We start from the raw sequence: 16905 nt of genomic DNA, 5'->3' as shown, positions 1-16905 counted from the left end.
GGACATGAACATGAAAACTGTACAGAGCGATCGATCGAACAATGTATTGAGTAGCACGCACCATTTGAAGCCCGGATAAATGCCTGACAAAAGGTTAAGGCAGCAACATCCTGAATGGGTAAAGTCGGCTTGCCCCACAACCCCCTCGCGACGGAAAGACTTTCGGTGTTGATATCAACCTCGTCTCTTCCCCTCGTTTCTATCCCATTGTCCTATTGCCCCCTCAGCCAGCTCTCTGTTTTTTATCCATCTCCGTTGTCTTTGCAGACTCCCAACCGTCAAAATGTGTAAGTGAATTACTCCTTTTCTGCTATTGAACATGATTTTCTATATTACTCATCCCCCGCCCAATGTTTTGCTGCCCCTCCATGAGGCTCTGTCGGGAGAACCCCTCCATACCCGGCTTCCAATCTGCCCCTCGAGCTACCAGAAAAGAGACTAATGTGATGCGAACCAATCTCCAGCCGCCTTCAGTGAAATTGCCCGTATGTGATAATGATGCATCGACCTATCCTCGCAGAGCCCAGCTCTGTCGCTCCTCGACACCACCGATGAACTTTCGGTCTAACCGCGGCCCAACAGAGCAATTCGTCCAGTTCTACTACCAGACCTTCGACGCCGACCGCTCCTCCCTGGCCGGACTCTACGTATGTCATGCGCATCTCTCAGCTCAGACGCAAGACGATCGACTAACGCAATGGATCTTTCGTGACATAGCGCGACCACTCCATGCTCACCTTCGAGACCAGCTCGATCCAGGGTGTTTCCAACATCGTTGAGAAGCTGACCGTGAGTTCTCCGGTTTCCATGGAAATCTCTCTGTGGGGAATCAAAGCCCGATGGACTAACGCATTGCGATGTGAATTTGTCTCATCCTGCAGAGCCTCCCCTTCCAGAAGGTTGTCCACAAGGTCAACACCCTCGACGCTCAGCCCTCCAGCCAGGATGGTAGCATCCTGGTCATGGTCACCGGTGCTCTCTTGGTATGACTCCCCCTCCCTTTATCATCTGACTCAATCTATTCAGCTCCCACGAACCCCGCCAGACCTACAAAAAAAATCTAACCAATCTCAACTGCACAGGTCGACGAGGAGCAAAACCCCATGAACTACACCCAGAGCTTCAACCTCATCCCCGAGAACGGCAGCTACTACGTCCAGAACGACATCTTCCGTCTGATTTACAACGCATAAATGGTTCCATTGGTGTTTTGTTAGGTATAAAGCGTCGTCGTCGCGCAGTGGAAAGGAAACGTCGGAGGGGGAGGGATCAGGCCTGCGGCTTTGGGGAACGGTCATCTTTTCTCTATCTGTATAACAGGGGAAAGACCTGCCCATAGTCCGCAGATAATCCCGTACGAAACGAAGATAATGAATCCATTTTCAAATTTCAGGTTTCGGGTTTAAACAGAGTGAGAGGCGGAGGCAGAGCCCAGGAATCTTGAGATTGGATGCTTTTGGTTCATTTGGAACATGCCATGCCCCCTTTTCGCTGTGCGTCTCTTCGCGGAGAAGCTCTTTTCAAATCTCTTGAACTACCTCTTAGTTGTTTTATGTGTGTGCGGTGATACTGTGGTTGTAGTTGTGTTCAGGATGAGGCAAATCTGGTACTTTCTTGGTGATGTGGTAATGGTCTTTGTATTCCTGCTCTTTTTGTGTACCTCGACGCCTTATGTGTTAATGGGTGATTGGGCTCCGAGAAGGTGGTCTGGGATTTAGGAGAGAATCCCCCGTTCCTCTTACTGAGTGCCGCCGCGGCAGCGGCGTGCAATGCGCATGCTCCTGAGTCTAAAGTACGAGTATTCGGAGAGACTGAAATTACTTGGCGTATACAGCCAAGCCAATGAATAGGATCAGGGTACAAGAACGAAAGCCTATCAAGCCAATGCAGGCAATCCATTGGATACACCTCAACAGACCAAAATGCTATACAGCCAATTAAACCTTATGAGATCTACATACACTATATATGCCAAAGACCCTTAGACAATAACCCGAATAAGAGGATGGAAGCTTTCATCCCCCAAGAAGCGGCGTCTCCTCGGACGGGTGATCCCGGCCCTGGCCTTCTTCTCCGTCTTCTGCTTCAACACCACGGGCCGGTCCCGTTCCACCATTAGCGGAATTCTTATTCGAGGCGTCACCCTCATCGTCGTGGCCGTGGCCCTTGTCGGGACCCAGATACTCGAACCACACGCCCAGGGCCAGCAGTGTCCCCTGCAGACACGCCGTGACGATCAGCACCCCCCAGGTACTCCATCCGGCCCGCCCCAGCCGCGCCGCCAGGCTCCCCGCCCACACGAGACTGCCGGGCGTCTGGATGCACATCATCGGGATGCTGAGGCTGCCGACGCAGCGGAGGCGCACCGTCGTGTAGATTTGCGGGAAGTACTGGACCGAGGCGAGGAGGGCGGCGAGCACGCCGCAGAAGTTGGACCAGGATTGGAGGGCCTCGGGCCGGCGGAGGCCGACGGCCAGGGTGGTGATGAGCATGACGAGGGCGTGGACGATGCAGATGCCTGCGACCGTGAGCGCGGTGCGGTAGGTTGGGGTGGTCCGGCGGTGGTCGATGCCGTAGTGCTGGTGGCGGGGGAAGAAGAGGACGAAGAGGAAGAGGCTGGTTTTGGTTTGCGGGTTTCGTGGGTTAGTTCGAATACCCATGCGTTAGACAAATTTGGGGGGCATGCTTACATTAGGAAGAAGCAGAGACATTGAGTACCGACTTGGAGGATCCCTAGGAGGGCGGAGAAGCAGCCTAGTCCGCTGATTTGCTTGCAGCACGACATGTCGTGGAGACTCTGTTGTTGGGAGACGACATTGGCGAGGGCGGACGAGCCGGAGGTCGTGCCGAGGAGGACAAAGTAGGGGGAGATTCCGAACGAGGATTTCAACGAGATGATGCGGATGTGTTGGGGAAGGTAGGAGAGGAGAATGCCGAAGACGATTAGACTGGATGGTTTTGGGTTAGAATCGTTGATTTCGTTGCTTTGCTCGCTGTTCTTATGTTGGTAGGTATGAGGGGAAGAACGTACATGGAGAGAATGAAATTCTTGTAGTCGGGCGAATCCAGTTGCCCGCATTGTAGACTGAGGGAATCCATCTTGGTGAACAAAGCCGATTCTAGGATCGTCTGTGTATCGAGGAAGAGGCTGTTGACATGCAAGTTGCTGGACGGGATGATGGGAGTTAGAGAGCGTAAGGGCGGTCTATGAGCCCGGTGCATAGGGGCGGGGAGTGCAGGTTGGGGGGGGGCAAGAGACAGGAGAATTATTGGACTCTAAAACAGCATGTGTCGAACCAGCGCACACATGTACACATGTAGTACACAGGGTGGACAAACGAGGAGATGAAGGATGATATGTCACTGATCGATACTCGAAGGGGTGAGTGACTGCGATGATAATCTTGAATGCTTGAATGCTTGAATGCTTTCCTTCCTTATCGTCCATCTCCGCATTCTATCCCAAAATGGTAAGGTCTATTTGGATATCCTTAAGTAGCTAGTGGAAGATCATGTGCCTGGCAGTACGCTGGTCCACGACTCCATGAAGAACACGATACACATCGAAGATCGAAGGGAGACCAAAAAAAGAGAGTAACTATATCATTCACAGGTCATTGCTGACCCGGTACGACAAAGAATGCACTACGAGCCGAAAGCGCCCAGACGCCTCTGCCGACCGACCATGGGCCACCCATTCATCGATGACGCCAGCCGTCGACTGATGGACAGCTCCAGCAACCACATCACTACGTCACTCGGTGATCATCTCAGCGCCGCCTCCCTGATTCTATCCACAGCTCATTCTTTCTCTCACAACAATAAATTTATCCTCATCCCTGGACCTTAACTCCTTCAATTCTCTCTCATCAACAACCGCTATCATCAACGACAGTAAGTGGCTCAGCAAAGCTGCAAAACGCTAGAGGCAGCGATAAGCTAATCTTCAATCTCCTCCCGATAAGACTGATACGGCTATAATTTCGACCTTAAATCACGACTGAGCCATAATGAAGCTTCATTTGGCTTTCTGCCTAGTCTTTGTACTGGCAACAGCTGAGGCTGTCGGCGCATCCAGCTGGTTCAGCAAAGCTGGTATGTTTCAAGTCGAACACAGTGAATCTTACTTCGCTCGCTAATGCATCTCGACAGTATACAACAAATGGCACGAAACTGAGTTGGAAAGATGGCTTGCCGACCATGGTACGTTAAGCCCTTTCTGCGTTTTGGTGAGGTTAGTGCTGACGATGCTTTCAGACATTCCTTACCCCTCGCCTGCCGACCGTAAAGATCTTGAGAGCTTGGTGAAGACAAACTGGGATGCTAAGGTTCAGAAGCCTCTGGGACATGCTGTGGAACAATCTCCGGACCACTGGCACAATGCTAAGGAATGGCTCTTTGACACGTACGTGTATATCGACAATACTCCCCTGGTCTTATTACTAACATTCGTCTAGATGGTCGGACTCCCAGCTCAAGGCCTTCCTTGATCGTCATGGCATTCCCGCTCCTCAGCCACGCAAGCGTGACACTCTTCTCAAGGCTGTCCGCGAGAACTACGAAACCATTGCCCAAAAGCTTGGCGAGGCCATTTCTTACCCTGGTAACTGGGTGTATGCTCAGTGGTCTGAGTCTGATTTGAAGGAGTGGCTCGATGAGCGTGGCTGGCCTGTTCCTCAGCCCTCCACTCGCGACAAGCTCATCGCCACCGTTCGCCGTAACGCCCGACTGGCTGGACTGCAGGCTAAGGCCATTGCTGCTTCTGCCTCTGCTTCTGCCGACAAGGCCCAGGCTACTTTGAGTGAAGCTTTGTTCAGCGCTTGGTCCGACTCCGACCTGAAGAAGTTCCTCGATGAGCACGGTGTGAAGGTCCCTCAGGGCTCTAAGCGCAACGAGCTTGTAGCTCTAGCGAGAAAGCACCGTGCCTCTCTGGTCAGCCAGGCTTCGACTGCTGCTGCTACCGCTTCTGCGAGCCTCTCCTCCACTGCCAGTGAATTTATCGGTGCCGCCACCACCAAGGCTGGCAACGAGTTCACCCGCGCCACTGACGTTGCTCAGTACAAGGGACAGGAAGCCTTTGACTCTCTTATTGCGTCTTGGTCCGATTCTCGTCTCAAGGCATACCTTGACGCCCGCGGTGTTCCCGTGCCTCAGAACGGCAAGCGCGATGAGCTCCTGGCACAGGTCCGTCTGAACGCCCACAAGGCTGCCACTGGCTGGAGTGCCTGGACTTTCGACACCTGGGACACTGAGCACCTGAAGAAGTATCTCGCTTCCATGAACTCGAAGGCTGCCCACCAGGCCGACATTACCCGTGAAGAGCTTGTCAAGCAGGCTCAGGACACCTATGCCCAGGCCTCCAAGGCTGGCGGTGACCAGCTGGCTTCCGCTACCTCTTACATGGCTCAGGCTACCGATGTCGCTAAGGGCTCTGCCTTTGACTCTTGGTCTCACTCCGATCTCAAGGCATACCTTGACTCGTATGGTATCCCCGTCTACCAGGGCTCCAGCATCAACGAGCTCAAGGCCGCGGCCCGCCGCAACGCTGAGTACTTCAGACACGGAACCTCCACTCCTCAGGGTACCATCCTCGCCAAGCTCCAGGATAAGCTTTCGGACCTTTCCCAGTGGGTTTGGGAGCAAGTCAAGGTTGGAGCCGCAAGCGGCAGGGCCCACGGTCAGGAGGCCGCTGAGAAGGCTTCTGAGGTCGCGAAGGAACAAGCTAAGACGCAGGGCTTCAAGGTCGCGGACAAGGTGAAGACCAAGGGTGCCGAGGCTTCCGCGAGCCTGCGCAAGGAGTTGTAAAGTGTGGTTTTCTGCAATGTGAGGGTGGATTACAAAGAACTGGGGTATGGTGGTGCTGGTGGGACATGATTTTATGACTTAACGTAATAGTTATTGGTTGGCAAATTAGTCTCGAAATTTACTTTATTTCCTCTTCAAAACACTTCTGCTTCTGTGCTGATATGGTAACGTCATTTGTTGAGGTTTATCAGAAAGTACTTGTGTAAACAAATTGAATAACCATAATATCATAATTCATCCAACCTACTACCTGTCAAGACCTTGAGTCCACTCAACCATTTCATATCAACCCCGAACAAGCCAACTTTACATTCTAACAGCCTTCTGTTCATCACCGCCCTATCTATAATCGTCACCCCCCTCACCGCCATCCTTGCTTCATACACCACCCCCAAAACTCACCGAGTCTCCACTCAAGCATCCTCCTCCCCCTCAGCCACCAACTTCCCAACAACCAAGTACTTCTCCGAGAACCGCTCCTCCCACGACTGCAGATTCTCCAACTGGTCCGGATTCAGATCCTCCAACGTATCCAACGGACCCTTCAGATCCTTGGTCAACATCTCCTCATCGAAGCTCTGGCACGCCAACCCACGGGACGCGTCCCGACCGGCGAAGTTCTCGTAGGGTCCGCCCTGTTTTGTCACGCACGATTGGTTTTAGCTAGTGATTCGGACTTTTGTTGAGTGTGAAGGGGGGGGCAGTTTACCGGTCCATAGAAGTTACGGCCGGGGGTGACGTCGAAAACGCGGCCGCGCACGGCGAGGTAGACGGGTTGATCGGCGGTGCCGTTGAATGGCAGAAGAGTGGTCGGGGTGAAGGTGCGGAAGACGACGGGTGGGGGCGCTTTGGGGAGGGCGACGGGGGCCTTGGGACGCAGTTGGATGTAGACCAGGATGATGAAGAGGGTAAGGAGGATGAGGTTGATGGGGGAGGCAATTGTCATTCTGGTTTTATGGATTAGTGGGTGTTGTGAGGGATGGGTGCAGTGCCTGTCAGCTTGGAGATGTTGGGGTTTACTGACACTTCGGCCGGTGGGGAAGTTGTTGCTCCGTCTGTTGGTGGTGTGTGTTAGTGATGTTTGGGTGGGGGGAAATGTTTAGGGGGAGGATTACCCGGGCTGGACATTTTAGGATGTGGCTCTTGTGCTGGTTGATGGACACACGGATGAGGATGTGGTTGTTTGGAGGATGAATGGGATTGTTGAGCTGAGATGGATTGATGATGGATGATGGAAGTCGCCCCGGCCGGTGTATGACGGCAATTGAGGGCAGAAGGGACCTCGGAGCCAATCAACGCCACAGCTCAGTGTGCGGAGAACGGAGCCAGAAAAACGGACGGCTATTCGTGGAGATTAAGGCGGTAAGCGCGGAAGCGCGATTCGGTTCCGTTGGATCGCGCCGCGGGCTACTTTGGCTGATTCAGGTTCGATCATGCAGCAACAAAAGATTCATGATCGTCTACAGGACTTTCTGGGTTCGATTATTCCCTACTGTCACGCTGATGGCTCTGTAAATGATCCCTGGTTATCGTGCTGCACGAGACCGTGGCTGATCATTCTGCAGCTTTCTGCAGAGGCTTCAATTATTGCAGCGATCCGCAATTCCTGAGATTGCAACGGAGTTCGGAATGCGCTCGAGTCTCGAACCCACCAGGCTCTCGGAGCTCCTATAATTAAACCAATTCATTCTGAAACAGTCACCCTCACCCGCTTTGCCAATTTCCTTCGCTGCTGTCAGTCCACTAGTTCGTCATTTATTCTTAGACTAGCTCCGTCCGGGCTCTCTAACGGTCGACTTTCCAGACAAGCCCGGCCTGGTTGGCATCGCAATTCAAGAGGGGCACACTCAGTCAGTGCACTACCTCCGCGGCTCCAGAAGACGCGGTTATGGTCTGTCTGTGTGTTGCTCCGGCCGTTCGTTCTTCTCTTCTCTTCCCTTTCGATCTTTCACCCGCTTCTCATTCATTTCAGTCCCTCTTTCTTGTAATTTCTTTGATTAATTCTAGTGCCTGGTCGCCCGCCCCATATTCGTCGAAATTGGATCATCTATCTATGAGACTCTCTTTAACTTCCTTTGTCTTCTCCTTCAATTGTGGTGGACTGATCCTTTCTTGAATGACGTGCCGGCACGTCTGTCCTTCGCATAATAAGCTTGAACTTAGCTACCTGAATCTTGGTCACATTGCTTATTCCATCTGACTAAACTGTCCTACTATTCTTGACTTATCTCCCTTTCTAATTCTTGATATTTCTCCCTGTTGAAATCTGCTCCAACCCGACATTGGCGCAAAGTGGTCTTATCGAACATCACGCCCAAGCTTTAAGCCTCGCAACATTGACACTTGACCATCAAACTAGCTGGTTCACAAGCTATAGCATCCGCCCAGAGGGTCTATCGTCAAAATGTGGGGGAAAATGCACCTTCATCGATCGCGAAAGCCGGTTATTGGAAATCCCACCTTGATCGACAAAACTCTAGACGATAGTGTCTATCAGTCCTGGTCTCGCGGCCCAGGCACTCAGAGCACCGACAACCGTTCCCTGACTTCTCGAGGGTAAGTTGAAGTAGTCGAGCTGTGACTACATCTTCCTGCAAAGTATACTTGACTTGCTGACCCGTTCTAGCAACCAAGCGGACTCACTCAATCCCGCGCATCACCCGTACTCAGGTCGCAGGGTCGCATCATCATCCAAGGCCCCAAGCATCGCTCCGAGCATTGCATCCGATGATCTCTTTGACCACCGCTCGGTCAGCTTGACAGATCTTCCACTGCAGACAGGTATCCTCGGTCACGATCTCAGTCGGCCTGAAAGTGTTGAGATCTCTCCTCCCGACTCACCCGTCTCCTTAAGTCGGCCACCACTTAGTCGCGGCAGCTCCCGCGTCTCCCCCATAGAGGACGAATCCAGGCCGGACCTTGGTATCGACCCGATGGAGAAGAAGGAAAACACCAGGTTCACCAGTCAGCTGCCGGTGCGCAAGACCGGTTACTCCCCCGTGGATCAGTCTCGACCAGCAAACCCGTCCTCGAGAGGATACGCAAGTAGGCAGGACAACTTTTCGAGGGGCTCGACGTCAAGCCATTCTGGCATGTTTGGGCAGCAAGCCTCCAGCAATGCTTCGGTCCGCACCGACATGTCAGCCACACCTCCGTCATCTCACGGGTCGAATAGTCTTGGATGGAACACGCAAAGTGCCCGGAAACCCCCCTCAGAGCCACGCATTCGCGAGCCATGGAAGGGACCCAGTGGACGATCGCCAATAGTGCAGCCTATCCAGGAACGACCCAGAGCGAACACGATCCGCAGGTATGATCAAATGAGAGCACACAACGGCTCAGCAGCTTCTGACCTCGCGGCGTGCGGAATGGTCCCTACCGTGGTGACAACAATCACAGCCGGCGAATTTCGACCTACAGACAGGCACCATGGCACTACCAGGAACAATCCCCGTGCCAGGACACCCGAGGCATCCACCCCAACCGTCCGCAGCAGCAACCGCGTCCCACCTCGGGTCGAGCTTCCAGCGCCGGAAACAGACTGGGAATCCTCGTTAATGGATCTTAAGTTGACTACTCACGAAATGGCTGAAGAACCCACAAGCCGCTTCAGCGCAACCACTTACGACCCTACCGAAATAGGCAGCTCAATAGGTAGCAGGCGTAACAGCATCGATACTGTCGCTGACACTGCATCTGTGTCCACGGAGTGTCAGCCCTCCATCATGTCTCGTAGCCGACCCGTGCCGAGCACAGTGGCTCCCGGGAAGAAGCCGACCAGAAAGCCCACGCCATCCCAGGCCGCTGTGGAGGCGGAGGCGGTCAAAGAACCCATAGCTATCACTCCCCAGCAACAGAATCAAAACCGGATTGAGGCGCTTGAAGCCCGCAAGGAGACCCTTACGCGTCGCAAGGCCAATATCAACACGATCATCTACGAGTTGACTCAAGTTATCCAGCCGAGTTCCGTCGCCTATGACATAGCCGCTAGGGATGAGGTGAAGAAAACGGTCGCCAGTCTCGAAAGTGAACTTGCAGAAATCAAGCGAGAGGAGCATGAGATTGGCGTGAAGCTACTGAAGGCTTGGAAGAAACGTGATGAGCTCGATTGCTATGGGGGCGGCTCCGGCCTCTGGGTCAGCCGAGTGACCAGCTGAAGGTCGATCAAAACATTCGTTTTCATTGCATCCCAATCCGCTCAGACAGCGCGTTGGGCATTGGTGTTTCTGTCCCTTTTTTTAATATACTTTCTTTACGATCATGTGGGTTGGGCGAGGTTTGTTGGTTGCATTATGCCTTTCAGCGTTGCGTTTACAATTCGGCAGCATACAGCGGGTTTCACTTTTGTTCTAGCAAAGCATGGTAGACAGTCTTTCTTTGATCTGTGCAGTGCGCGATGATACCCTGTTTGCTTGTTGAGAGACGCGAATCTCAAGTCTGGGACCAGGTTCCGTGCAGATGGTTCCCAACGGTTGAGGAACTAAGTCACGCTTTTGAGGTATTTATTGAATAGATTATCAGTGGATGAAGTGTGCGCTCAGCGTTGTAAATGCATCAAGTAAAGTTGCTCAAAGAGAATAGCGCTCAATGCCAAGCGACTCCACCACCTTGCGCTCGTGGGTCATGGCTCGTGGTATATCATGAATGACTGATCTCAATGCTCCCAAAGGTGATTTATTTCTTGCCCGACTTCTTGATGCCCTGGGCACCGGTGTTCAGGGGACCCTTGCCCTTGGCCTTCTCCATCAGATCCTTCTTAGCCTTGGCATCTGAATAGAGACAATGCAGTTAGTGAGGTGCTCGCGACCATGATCAAGTCACCGCCGGTGTTAAAGGCAGCAATAGGTAAACATACCAGCTCTCTGCTTCTCCTTGAAGGCGAGATCATCTTCATCGAGATCCTTCTGAGCCTTCTTGGCCTGCTTGAGGGGCTTGACCTTGCCACCTAGACAAAAGAAAAAGTCGAGTCAGAGGGCGGATAGGCAATACTCAGACACCTTGATAAGCGCATACCTTCTCTGCTTTGACCACCCATTGTGCGATATTGGTTATGAAAAGGTTTTGTGAAAGGAGCGTTAGATGAAGGCAAGAATGCGTAGTCGCGCAAAGAGGAGAAGGAGGGGAAATGGAGGCGCAAAAAATCGTGTCTTATCAGCGATTGTCCCGCGGGGAGCCGCTAGTCTAGAACCGGGTTAGGCGCCGAAATCTCTCCCTCTCCATCGGTCACCGCCTGGCACCAGCTCATCCCATCTCAACAACCTGCTTTATCCCCCCATTTACCTCGTTCCTGTTAATACCGCGTGCGATCTCATCGCCTCAGCTACCTCTTCGACAATCCAGCCATCCTCGCGTGAATATATTGAACTGAGACAGTAGCAAACACTTCTACTGGTATCTTTCGCATATTTTCCTAAAACAAAAGGCAAAAAAAAAAACCTCCACACTTGTCTCAGGCTTGCTCAAAGTTGGCAAGGGCCCGTGGCATCTTCAGCCGGTTGGACTTTCTCAATATATCCTCCTACCTTGACGCGTCATCCAAACCATTCTTGGCTAACCGGAAGTTCTTTTTCTCTCTTCTCTGAAGCTGCGCGAAAAGGCCGATCTGTCTATCTAGGCACACTCCGTTGAGAGAAGAAGATATATCTCTCGGCAGACGGACGCAAAATGGCATCACGCAGGTCGAGGTCTCCATCGGCCCCTTCTGAGGGTGAGATCATCGAATCAGGTTCAGAGACGAAGGCAACTACGTCGCAACTTCCTCTTAATGGCAACCGCGTTGACCGTCCCCCCAGAGCTAGTTCACCCGCCCCCAGATCTCCAGCATCGTTGAGCAGATCGCCCCGCCACCGGAGGTCGAGGACCAGGACCAGATCGCCCTCCCGCACCCGGTCCCGCTCCCCGTACCGCGACCACAGAGGCTACAAGCGTCGCCGGGACGACGACTATGATCGTGACTATGACTATGACGACCGACGATCCCGATACGAACCCTCCCGCCGCGTCGGGTCCCGATACGATGATAGCCGTTACGCGGGCCGCGGCGGTCAATCCCACCGACGACCCCGGCCCTACTACGACTACGATCGGGAAGAGAATTTTGGCGAGGGGCTGCGATACAGCGACGAGTCGGATCGGCGCAGGGAGAAGCGCGCCCGCACCCGCAGCCGGTCGCCGTTCCGCGAAGTGCGGAAACCAAAGCAATACTCTGGGGATGAGTGGGAGTCTCAGCGCGGTGATAGCGTCGCGTCTCGTGACCGTAGAAGGAAGGCTTCTATTGAACAGTCAGTGAGCGAGCGGGGGAAAGCTCCAGTCGTCGCTCGGGATTTAAAATCACATGCTGAAACTCAGAAACCTCAGGTGCAGCAAGCTTCTGAAACCCCTAGTGTTCGTCTTGAGAGGTATGCTCATATGACCGGTTCTCGTCGCGGAGGGACATACTCACAACAACTTTGCAGCGTGAACAATGCCCAAACTACCGAAACTCGGGAAGAGCAACAGCATGAGGAACCTGTCGACGAAGCAGCCCAACTGGAAGCACGCCGCAAACGGCGTGAGGCTATCCGTGCGAAATACCGTGGACAAGCTACGCCGTTGCGTCTGCAGGCTCTCCATATTGGAGGCGATGGGGATTCGACGACCCCAAGCGCCGATACGGCCGCTTCGGTTGCTTCGAATGGCACGCCTTCCGGTAAGTCAGCATGACAGTTTACATTGCAGCAGCGTACATTAAACTGACTAGCTATAGATGCAGCTCCACAGTCCGCTCCTCAAACGCCTGACGATAGTCTGGATTCAATTTCGGACTTCAAGGTTGACAAGGATGACGGTTCGCTCAACAATGGTGCACCTGTAGATGGTGCTGATAAAGATGAAGTTTCCGCAGCCGACTACGATCCTACCATGGACATGAGAGCCGAGAAGGAAAAGCACGATACTCGCAGCTCGACTGAGGATGTTTCCGCGGCGGCTTATGACGAAACCCAAACGACCAAGCAGGACATCCTGCTCCCTGATGCAGAGCCGCCTCGACCCCCAGCCAAGGCGAAAGATCCGTACGATATGTTCGCCGAAGACGATGATGACGACATGTTTGCGGAAGATACGCATGACACCGCGCAGCCTACGCATGCTTCGGCGATGTCCGCCATCCCGCAGCCCAAAGAGCTGGACGTCAGTATGCTGGACAACTGGGACGATCCGGAGGGCTATTACAACGTGCGTCTCGGTGAGTTGATTAACGGACGGTATCATGTGCAGCAGAACCTTGGGAAGGGTATGTTTTCGTCTGTCGTGCGCGCAACCGATTCCAAGACTGGCGGACTGGTTGCGATCAAGATCATCCGACAAAACGATACGATGCGGAAGGCGGGGATGAAGGAGATTGGCATTCTGGAGCAACTACGCGAGGCGGACCCCGACGACAAGAAACATGTCATTCGGTTCGAGCGGTATTTCGAACACAAGGGCCACCTGTGCATGGTGTTCGAGAACCTGGGCATGAACCTGCGGGAACTCGTGAACAAGAAGGGCCGCGACACTGGGCTGAATCTCACGGCCATCCGAGTCTATGCCCAGCAGATATTCCTGGGACTCAGCCTGTTCCGGAAGTGCAACATTCTTCACGCCGATCTGAAGCCGGACAACCTTCTGGTCAATGAGAACTACAATGTTCTCAAGGTTTGCGACCTGGGGTCGGCATCGCCCACGACGGAGAACGAGATAACGCCATACTTGGTCAGTCGGTTCTACCGGGCGCCGGAGATCATTCTGGGGATCCCGTACGATCACGCCATCGATGTGTGGTCGATTGGATGCACGCTATTCGAGATCGCTACGGGGAAGATCCTCTTTACGGGGCGAAACAACAATCAGATGCTACGGTCGATCATGGAATGCCGTGGCAAATACCCCCCGAAGCTGCTCCGGCGCGGGTCGCTGACGCACCTGCACTTCGACGAGATGCTGAATTTCCACAGTCAGGAGGAGGATAAGGTCACGGGGCGTGCGGTTGTACGGGTGGTGGATTTCAAGAAGCCGACGCGCGATTTGAGGACGCGGCTGATGGGCAAGGGGACCCGTGGGATGACGGAGAGTGAAACGAAGGAGCTGACGTTGTTCTTGGACCTGCTGGAACGCTGCCTGAACCTCAATCCGGAGAAACGGTGCACCCCGACGGAGGCGTTGCGACATCCGTTTATCTCGCGCCCGAAGGTCTAGGTTTGTACGGAGGGGAGAGGGTTTGTACATATTATGTCATAGTGGTACACTGCGCACATATCCGTAGTACTTCGCAGTAATATTTTTAGTTAGCCACAGCACGGTCGCGTTTATCGAACGAGTCTTGACCCGTTAGATTTGAAAATGTGCCAAATGGGGGATGGAGCCGAAGATCCTGTCTGTAGATTGAGTACCTAGGTAAGCGGATGACTCAATGACCGTTTTCATCCAGTCCAGTCCAGTCCAGTGCCACCAGCATTGGGGTCTTATGGACGTAAGACTCCGGTAGGGGAGGCATAAGCTTGGATGGAGTATAACCCGCCACCCTTGCAGCGGCGCAGCACACCCACTACTTAGTAAACCGCGGGTCTCTCCCGTCGTGTGGAGAGTTGACATTGACGGGTTCTTCGGGTTGGAGCCTAGTTAGTCAGTCTACGGAGCTGAGTAAAAGGTGATGGTGATGAGTGATGGCGTTGGTGAGGTGGCAACGACGGAAAAGGCTGGGCTGGGCTGGGCTGGGAGCGGGGAAAGTTTTGCCAGCCACCGCCTCCTCCAACCACCACCACCATCATCATCATCATCATCATCATCATCATCATCATCATCATCATCATCATCATTGTTCATAACATCAGCATTAGCACCAGCATCATACAGTATATTGTTTCGTTCTCGGGTATAAGTCGGATCCGACCCGAGGGTTCTACGGCATGGTTTCGGTTTGCATTTCTTATCTCCCATGGTCCACGGTCAAGGATAAAGGTAGTGGGTTGTAGGTAGTAGGTTGTAGGTTGTGGAACCGGGTAAGTCACAGTTACAGTTAGTGTGTCGCCCCCTACCCTGGGCTATCTAGTAGGCACGTAGGTACGTAGGTAGGGTGAAGTGAAGTGATTGGATGAGTGGCATGGTGTAGGGTGGCTGATGCGATGAATTCTGGAATGGATGGTGGCTATGGGTGTGGTGCGGTGCCGTCGGACTTGGTAAGGCTGTGTCTGTCTGTGTCTGTGTTGAGGTTGGAAGCTCGGGCTGTGCTCTGTGCACGCGGAATAGGGTGTTATAGTGTACAGTATGTTCAGAGCAGACGTGCTGCTTATGGGTTGGGTTAATTTAGAGGATAGATTAAGAACGGGGTGGTGTTATAGTTGAGGTTGAGGTTGAGGTTGAGGTTGAGGTCGAGGTTGAGGCTCGGATCTATATCTGTGCTGTTGGAGTAGACTATGGGGTAGGTCAGGTTGTCTTTTTCCCATGTTGGTGTTTGATATCTATCGATCTACGGAGAATGAAAGGCGGTTGTGTACTGCTGCTACGCAGGCATTGATTTATATGTGGATGGTTTCTGCGAATGGGTTCAAGGTTGCCGGTATAAGCTACTACCAGATGAGTTTATGAGGTGTTGAGAGAGGCGTAATGTGAGGTGAGATGTGGCTCTTTCTCGAGACTGCAAGGGCTACTCCGTATATCTATCATCTCACTATAGGTAGTCCGGATGTTGATGCGGGATTCCTTTCTGCGGCGATCCGAGTTCAATCGGAGGTAATTCCCTGACACAAACAGGGATCTTCATTAAGGAAGGCCAGGTTTTGATCGAGGAAACTGAGCCGAACCGACCTGTGCTCTGTACAGTACTCTTGGATCGTACAAGTCCCAAATCAAGGTAAGCAAGCAAACAACATCCAAGTTGGAACGTTGGAAGTTGGAACAAAGGCGGAGAGGGAATTGTTTGGGCTTGGGGCTGAGAATGTGGATCTGGTCGGCGGTGGTTGTTGTATCCAACCGGGGGAAATCAGTTGGAACGGAGGATTGATGATATCATGTTGCGTTGGGGTTTATGTAGGGGGGTTCGGTAGAGTGCAGGGGATGTATAGTTGGAGGATGCGATGTGAGGTGTTCTATACTGAGGACTCAGATGTTTATTTGTGTGGGGTGCGGCTTTTGGGTTCGGGTTTGTGTATAGACCACTGTATGGGATATATATAGCAGGAATAAATGGTAGCATACTTATCACGCTGAGTACCGAGTATATAGCAGCGATAGTATAGTCACCAACTCACGGAATTGGAGCACTCCTACAAGTACAAGTACAAGTACCGAGCATCCAAAAATGGACTACCGGTACTCCGAGACTACTTACCGAAAGTCCTTCTGCAGTGCAGTAGTAATTCAGGCCCCCAATAAGCATACCATCATCTCCTGCAAGTGCGTGCGTGTGTGTACTTGTGCTGTGCAGGTTCGCCCCTCCCCTCCTTCTCCCACATCCAAATGGGTCTGTTTGCAGCCAGCCAGCATACATGTATGTATGTACTGCATGTACATGGACAGACATCCTACTGGTACAGTGGTACTCCATAATGCGCTCACGAACCCGCCTGTGTGTCTTGTTTGTACACATACATACTTACCGATAGGGTGGTTGGATTTTGAGGCGAAGAGAGAGGTTCGTCGCGGGATGAGCATGAGCGAAATACTTACCAGGTGGTCAAGCGCGGAACTTTCCCCCTACTCTCTGGTCAATCAACCTCTGCAGTAGGCATCAAGCAGTAAGTAGTAAGGCTTCTTCGATTGAGTTTGGAACGGGATTGTCCTCTTGTACTCATAGGATAGCCCAATTGGGAATTCTCCGAGCTGACGCTGACGACAAGATGGGATTGATACATCTGGTGTCTCATGTGTTTCTCTGTCTGCTTACCGTACTTCCCAGGTTTGATGATGCTGATGAGAGAAGAAAGGTCTAGAGGGTTATGGAGTTGGTTCTGGGGGTGGTGATTGGGGGGTAGTTGAGCAGTGGTTGGTTCTAGCCTTGATTGCTTTTTTTACTTCTAAATAAGGGGCAGAGAGGGAATTCTGGAACTACTCCGTAGTCACTCAGTGCTGGTTTGATGATCA

The 16905-nt window shown here is 52.7% G+C and overlaps 7 protein-coding genes across 7 annotated transcripts; 4 read left to right on the top strand and 3 right to left on the bottom strand.

Moving 5' to 3' along the window:
* Nucleotides 1-283: 283 nt before the first annotated feature.
* On the top strand, nt 284-1193 carry ASPACDRAFT_56625 (nuclear transport factor 2 family protein; the record flags this gene model as incomplete). Its single annotated transcript, XM_020203153.1, has 6 exons — nt 284-287; nt 465-485; nt 583-647; nt 718-789; nt 882-983; nt 1083-1193. The coding sequence occupies 6 exons, from the start codon at nt 284-286 to the stop codon at nt 1191-1193; spliced, it is 375 nt and encodes a 124-aa protein (XP_020061580.1).
* An 822-nt stretch (nt 1194-2015) lies between these two features.
* On the bottom strand, nt 2016-3099 carry ASPACDRAFT_38810 (PQ-loop repeat-containing protein; the record flags this gene model as incomplete). The annotated part of the gene is made up of 3 exons (XM_020200509.1): nt 2016-2616; nt 2691-2948; nt 3032-3099. The coding sequence occupies 3 exons, from the start codon at nt 3097-3099 to the stop codon at nt 2016-2018; spliced, it is 927 nt and encodes a 308-aa protein (XP_020061579.1).
* Nucleotides 3100-3950: 851 nt separating this feature from the next.
* Nucleotides 3951-5940, top strand: ish1 (double-strand break repair enhancer MSC1). Its single transcript, XM_020204295.1, has 4 exons — nt 3951-4095; nt 4153-4203; nt 4258-4405; nt 4458-5940. Exons 1-4 carry the CDS (start codon nt 4011-4013, stop codon nt 5803-5805), a joined length of 1632 nt encoding a protein of 543 aa, XP_020061578.1. The 5' UTR covers nt 3951-4010; the 3' UTR covers nt 5806-5940.
* Nucleotides 5941-5991: 51 nt separating this feature from the next.
* ASPACDRAFT_74757 (cytochrome b5-like heme/steroid binding domain-containing protein) lies at nt 5992-6992 on the bottom strand. Its single transcript, XM_020204294.1, has 4 exons — nt 6921-6992; nt 6830-6860; nt 6515-6752; nt 5992-6440 (listed from the first exon to the last, which is right to left on the bottom strand). Exons 1-4 carry the CDS (start codon nt 6931-6933, stop codon nt 6219-6221), a joined length of 504 nt encoding a protein of 167 aa, XP_020061577.1. The 5' UTR covers nt 6934-6992; the 3' UTR covers nt 5992-6218.
* A 1217-nt stretch (nt 6993-8209) lies between these two features.
* On the top strand, nt 8210-9962 carry ASPACDRAFT_56621 (uncharacterized protein; the record flags this gene model as incomplete). The annotated part of the gene is made up of 2 exons (XM_020203152.1): nt 8210-8361; nt 8432-9962. The coding sequence occupies 2 exons, from the start codon at nt 8210-8212 to the stop codon at nt 9960-9962; spliced, it is 1683 nt and encodes a 560-aa protein (XP_020061576.1).
* Nucleotides 9963-10479: 517 nt separating this feature from the next.
* Nucleotides 10480-10840, bottom strand: ASPACDRAFT_38806 (translation machinery-associated protein 7; the record flags this gene model as incomplete). Its single annotated transcript, XM_020200508.1, has 3 exons — nt 10480-10574; nt 10661-10750; nt 10819-10840. The coding sequence occupies 3 exons, from the start codon at nt 10838-10840 to the stop codon at nt 10480-10482; spliced, it is 207 nt and encodes a 68-aa protein (XP_020061575.1).
* Nucleotides 10841-11079: 239 nt separating this feature from the next.
* On the top strand, nt 11080-14119 carry ASPACDRAFT_74752 (putative serine/threonine protein kinase (Prp4)). The gene is made up of 2 exons (XM_020204293.1): nt 11080-12487; nt 12542-14119. The coding sequence occupies exons 1-2, from the start codon at nt 11470-11472 to the stop codon at nt 14020-14022; spliced, it is 2499 nt and encodes an 832-aa protein (XP_020061574.1). The 5' UTR covers nt 11080-11469; the 3' UTR covers nt 14023-14119.
* The last annotated feature ends 2786 nt before the right edge of the window (nt 14120-16905 follow it).

Source organism: Aspergillus aculeatus (assembly GCF_001890905.1).
Source record: "Aspergillus aculeatus ATCC 16872 unplaced genomic scaffold ASPACscaffold_1, whole genome shotgun sequence".
Classification (NCBI taxonomy): Eukaryota; Fungi; Ascomycota; class Eurotiomycetes; order Eurotiales; family Aspergillaceae; genus Aspergillus; species Aspergillus aculeatus.
This window is presented reverse-complemented; position numbering and strand designations above follow the sequence as displayed.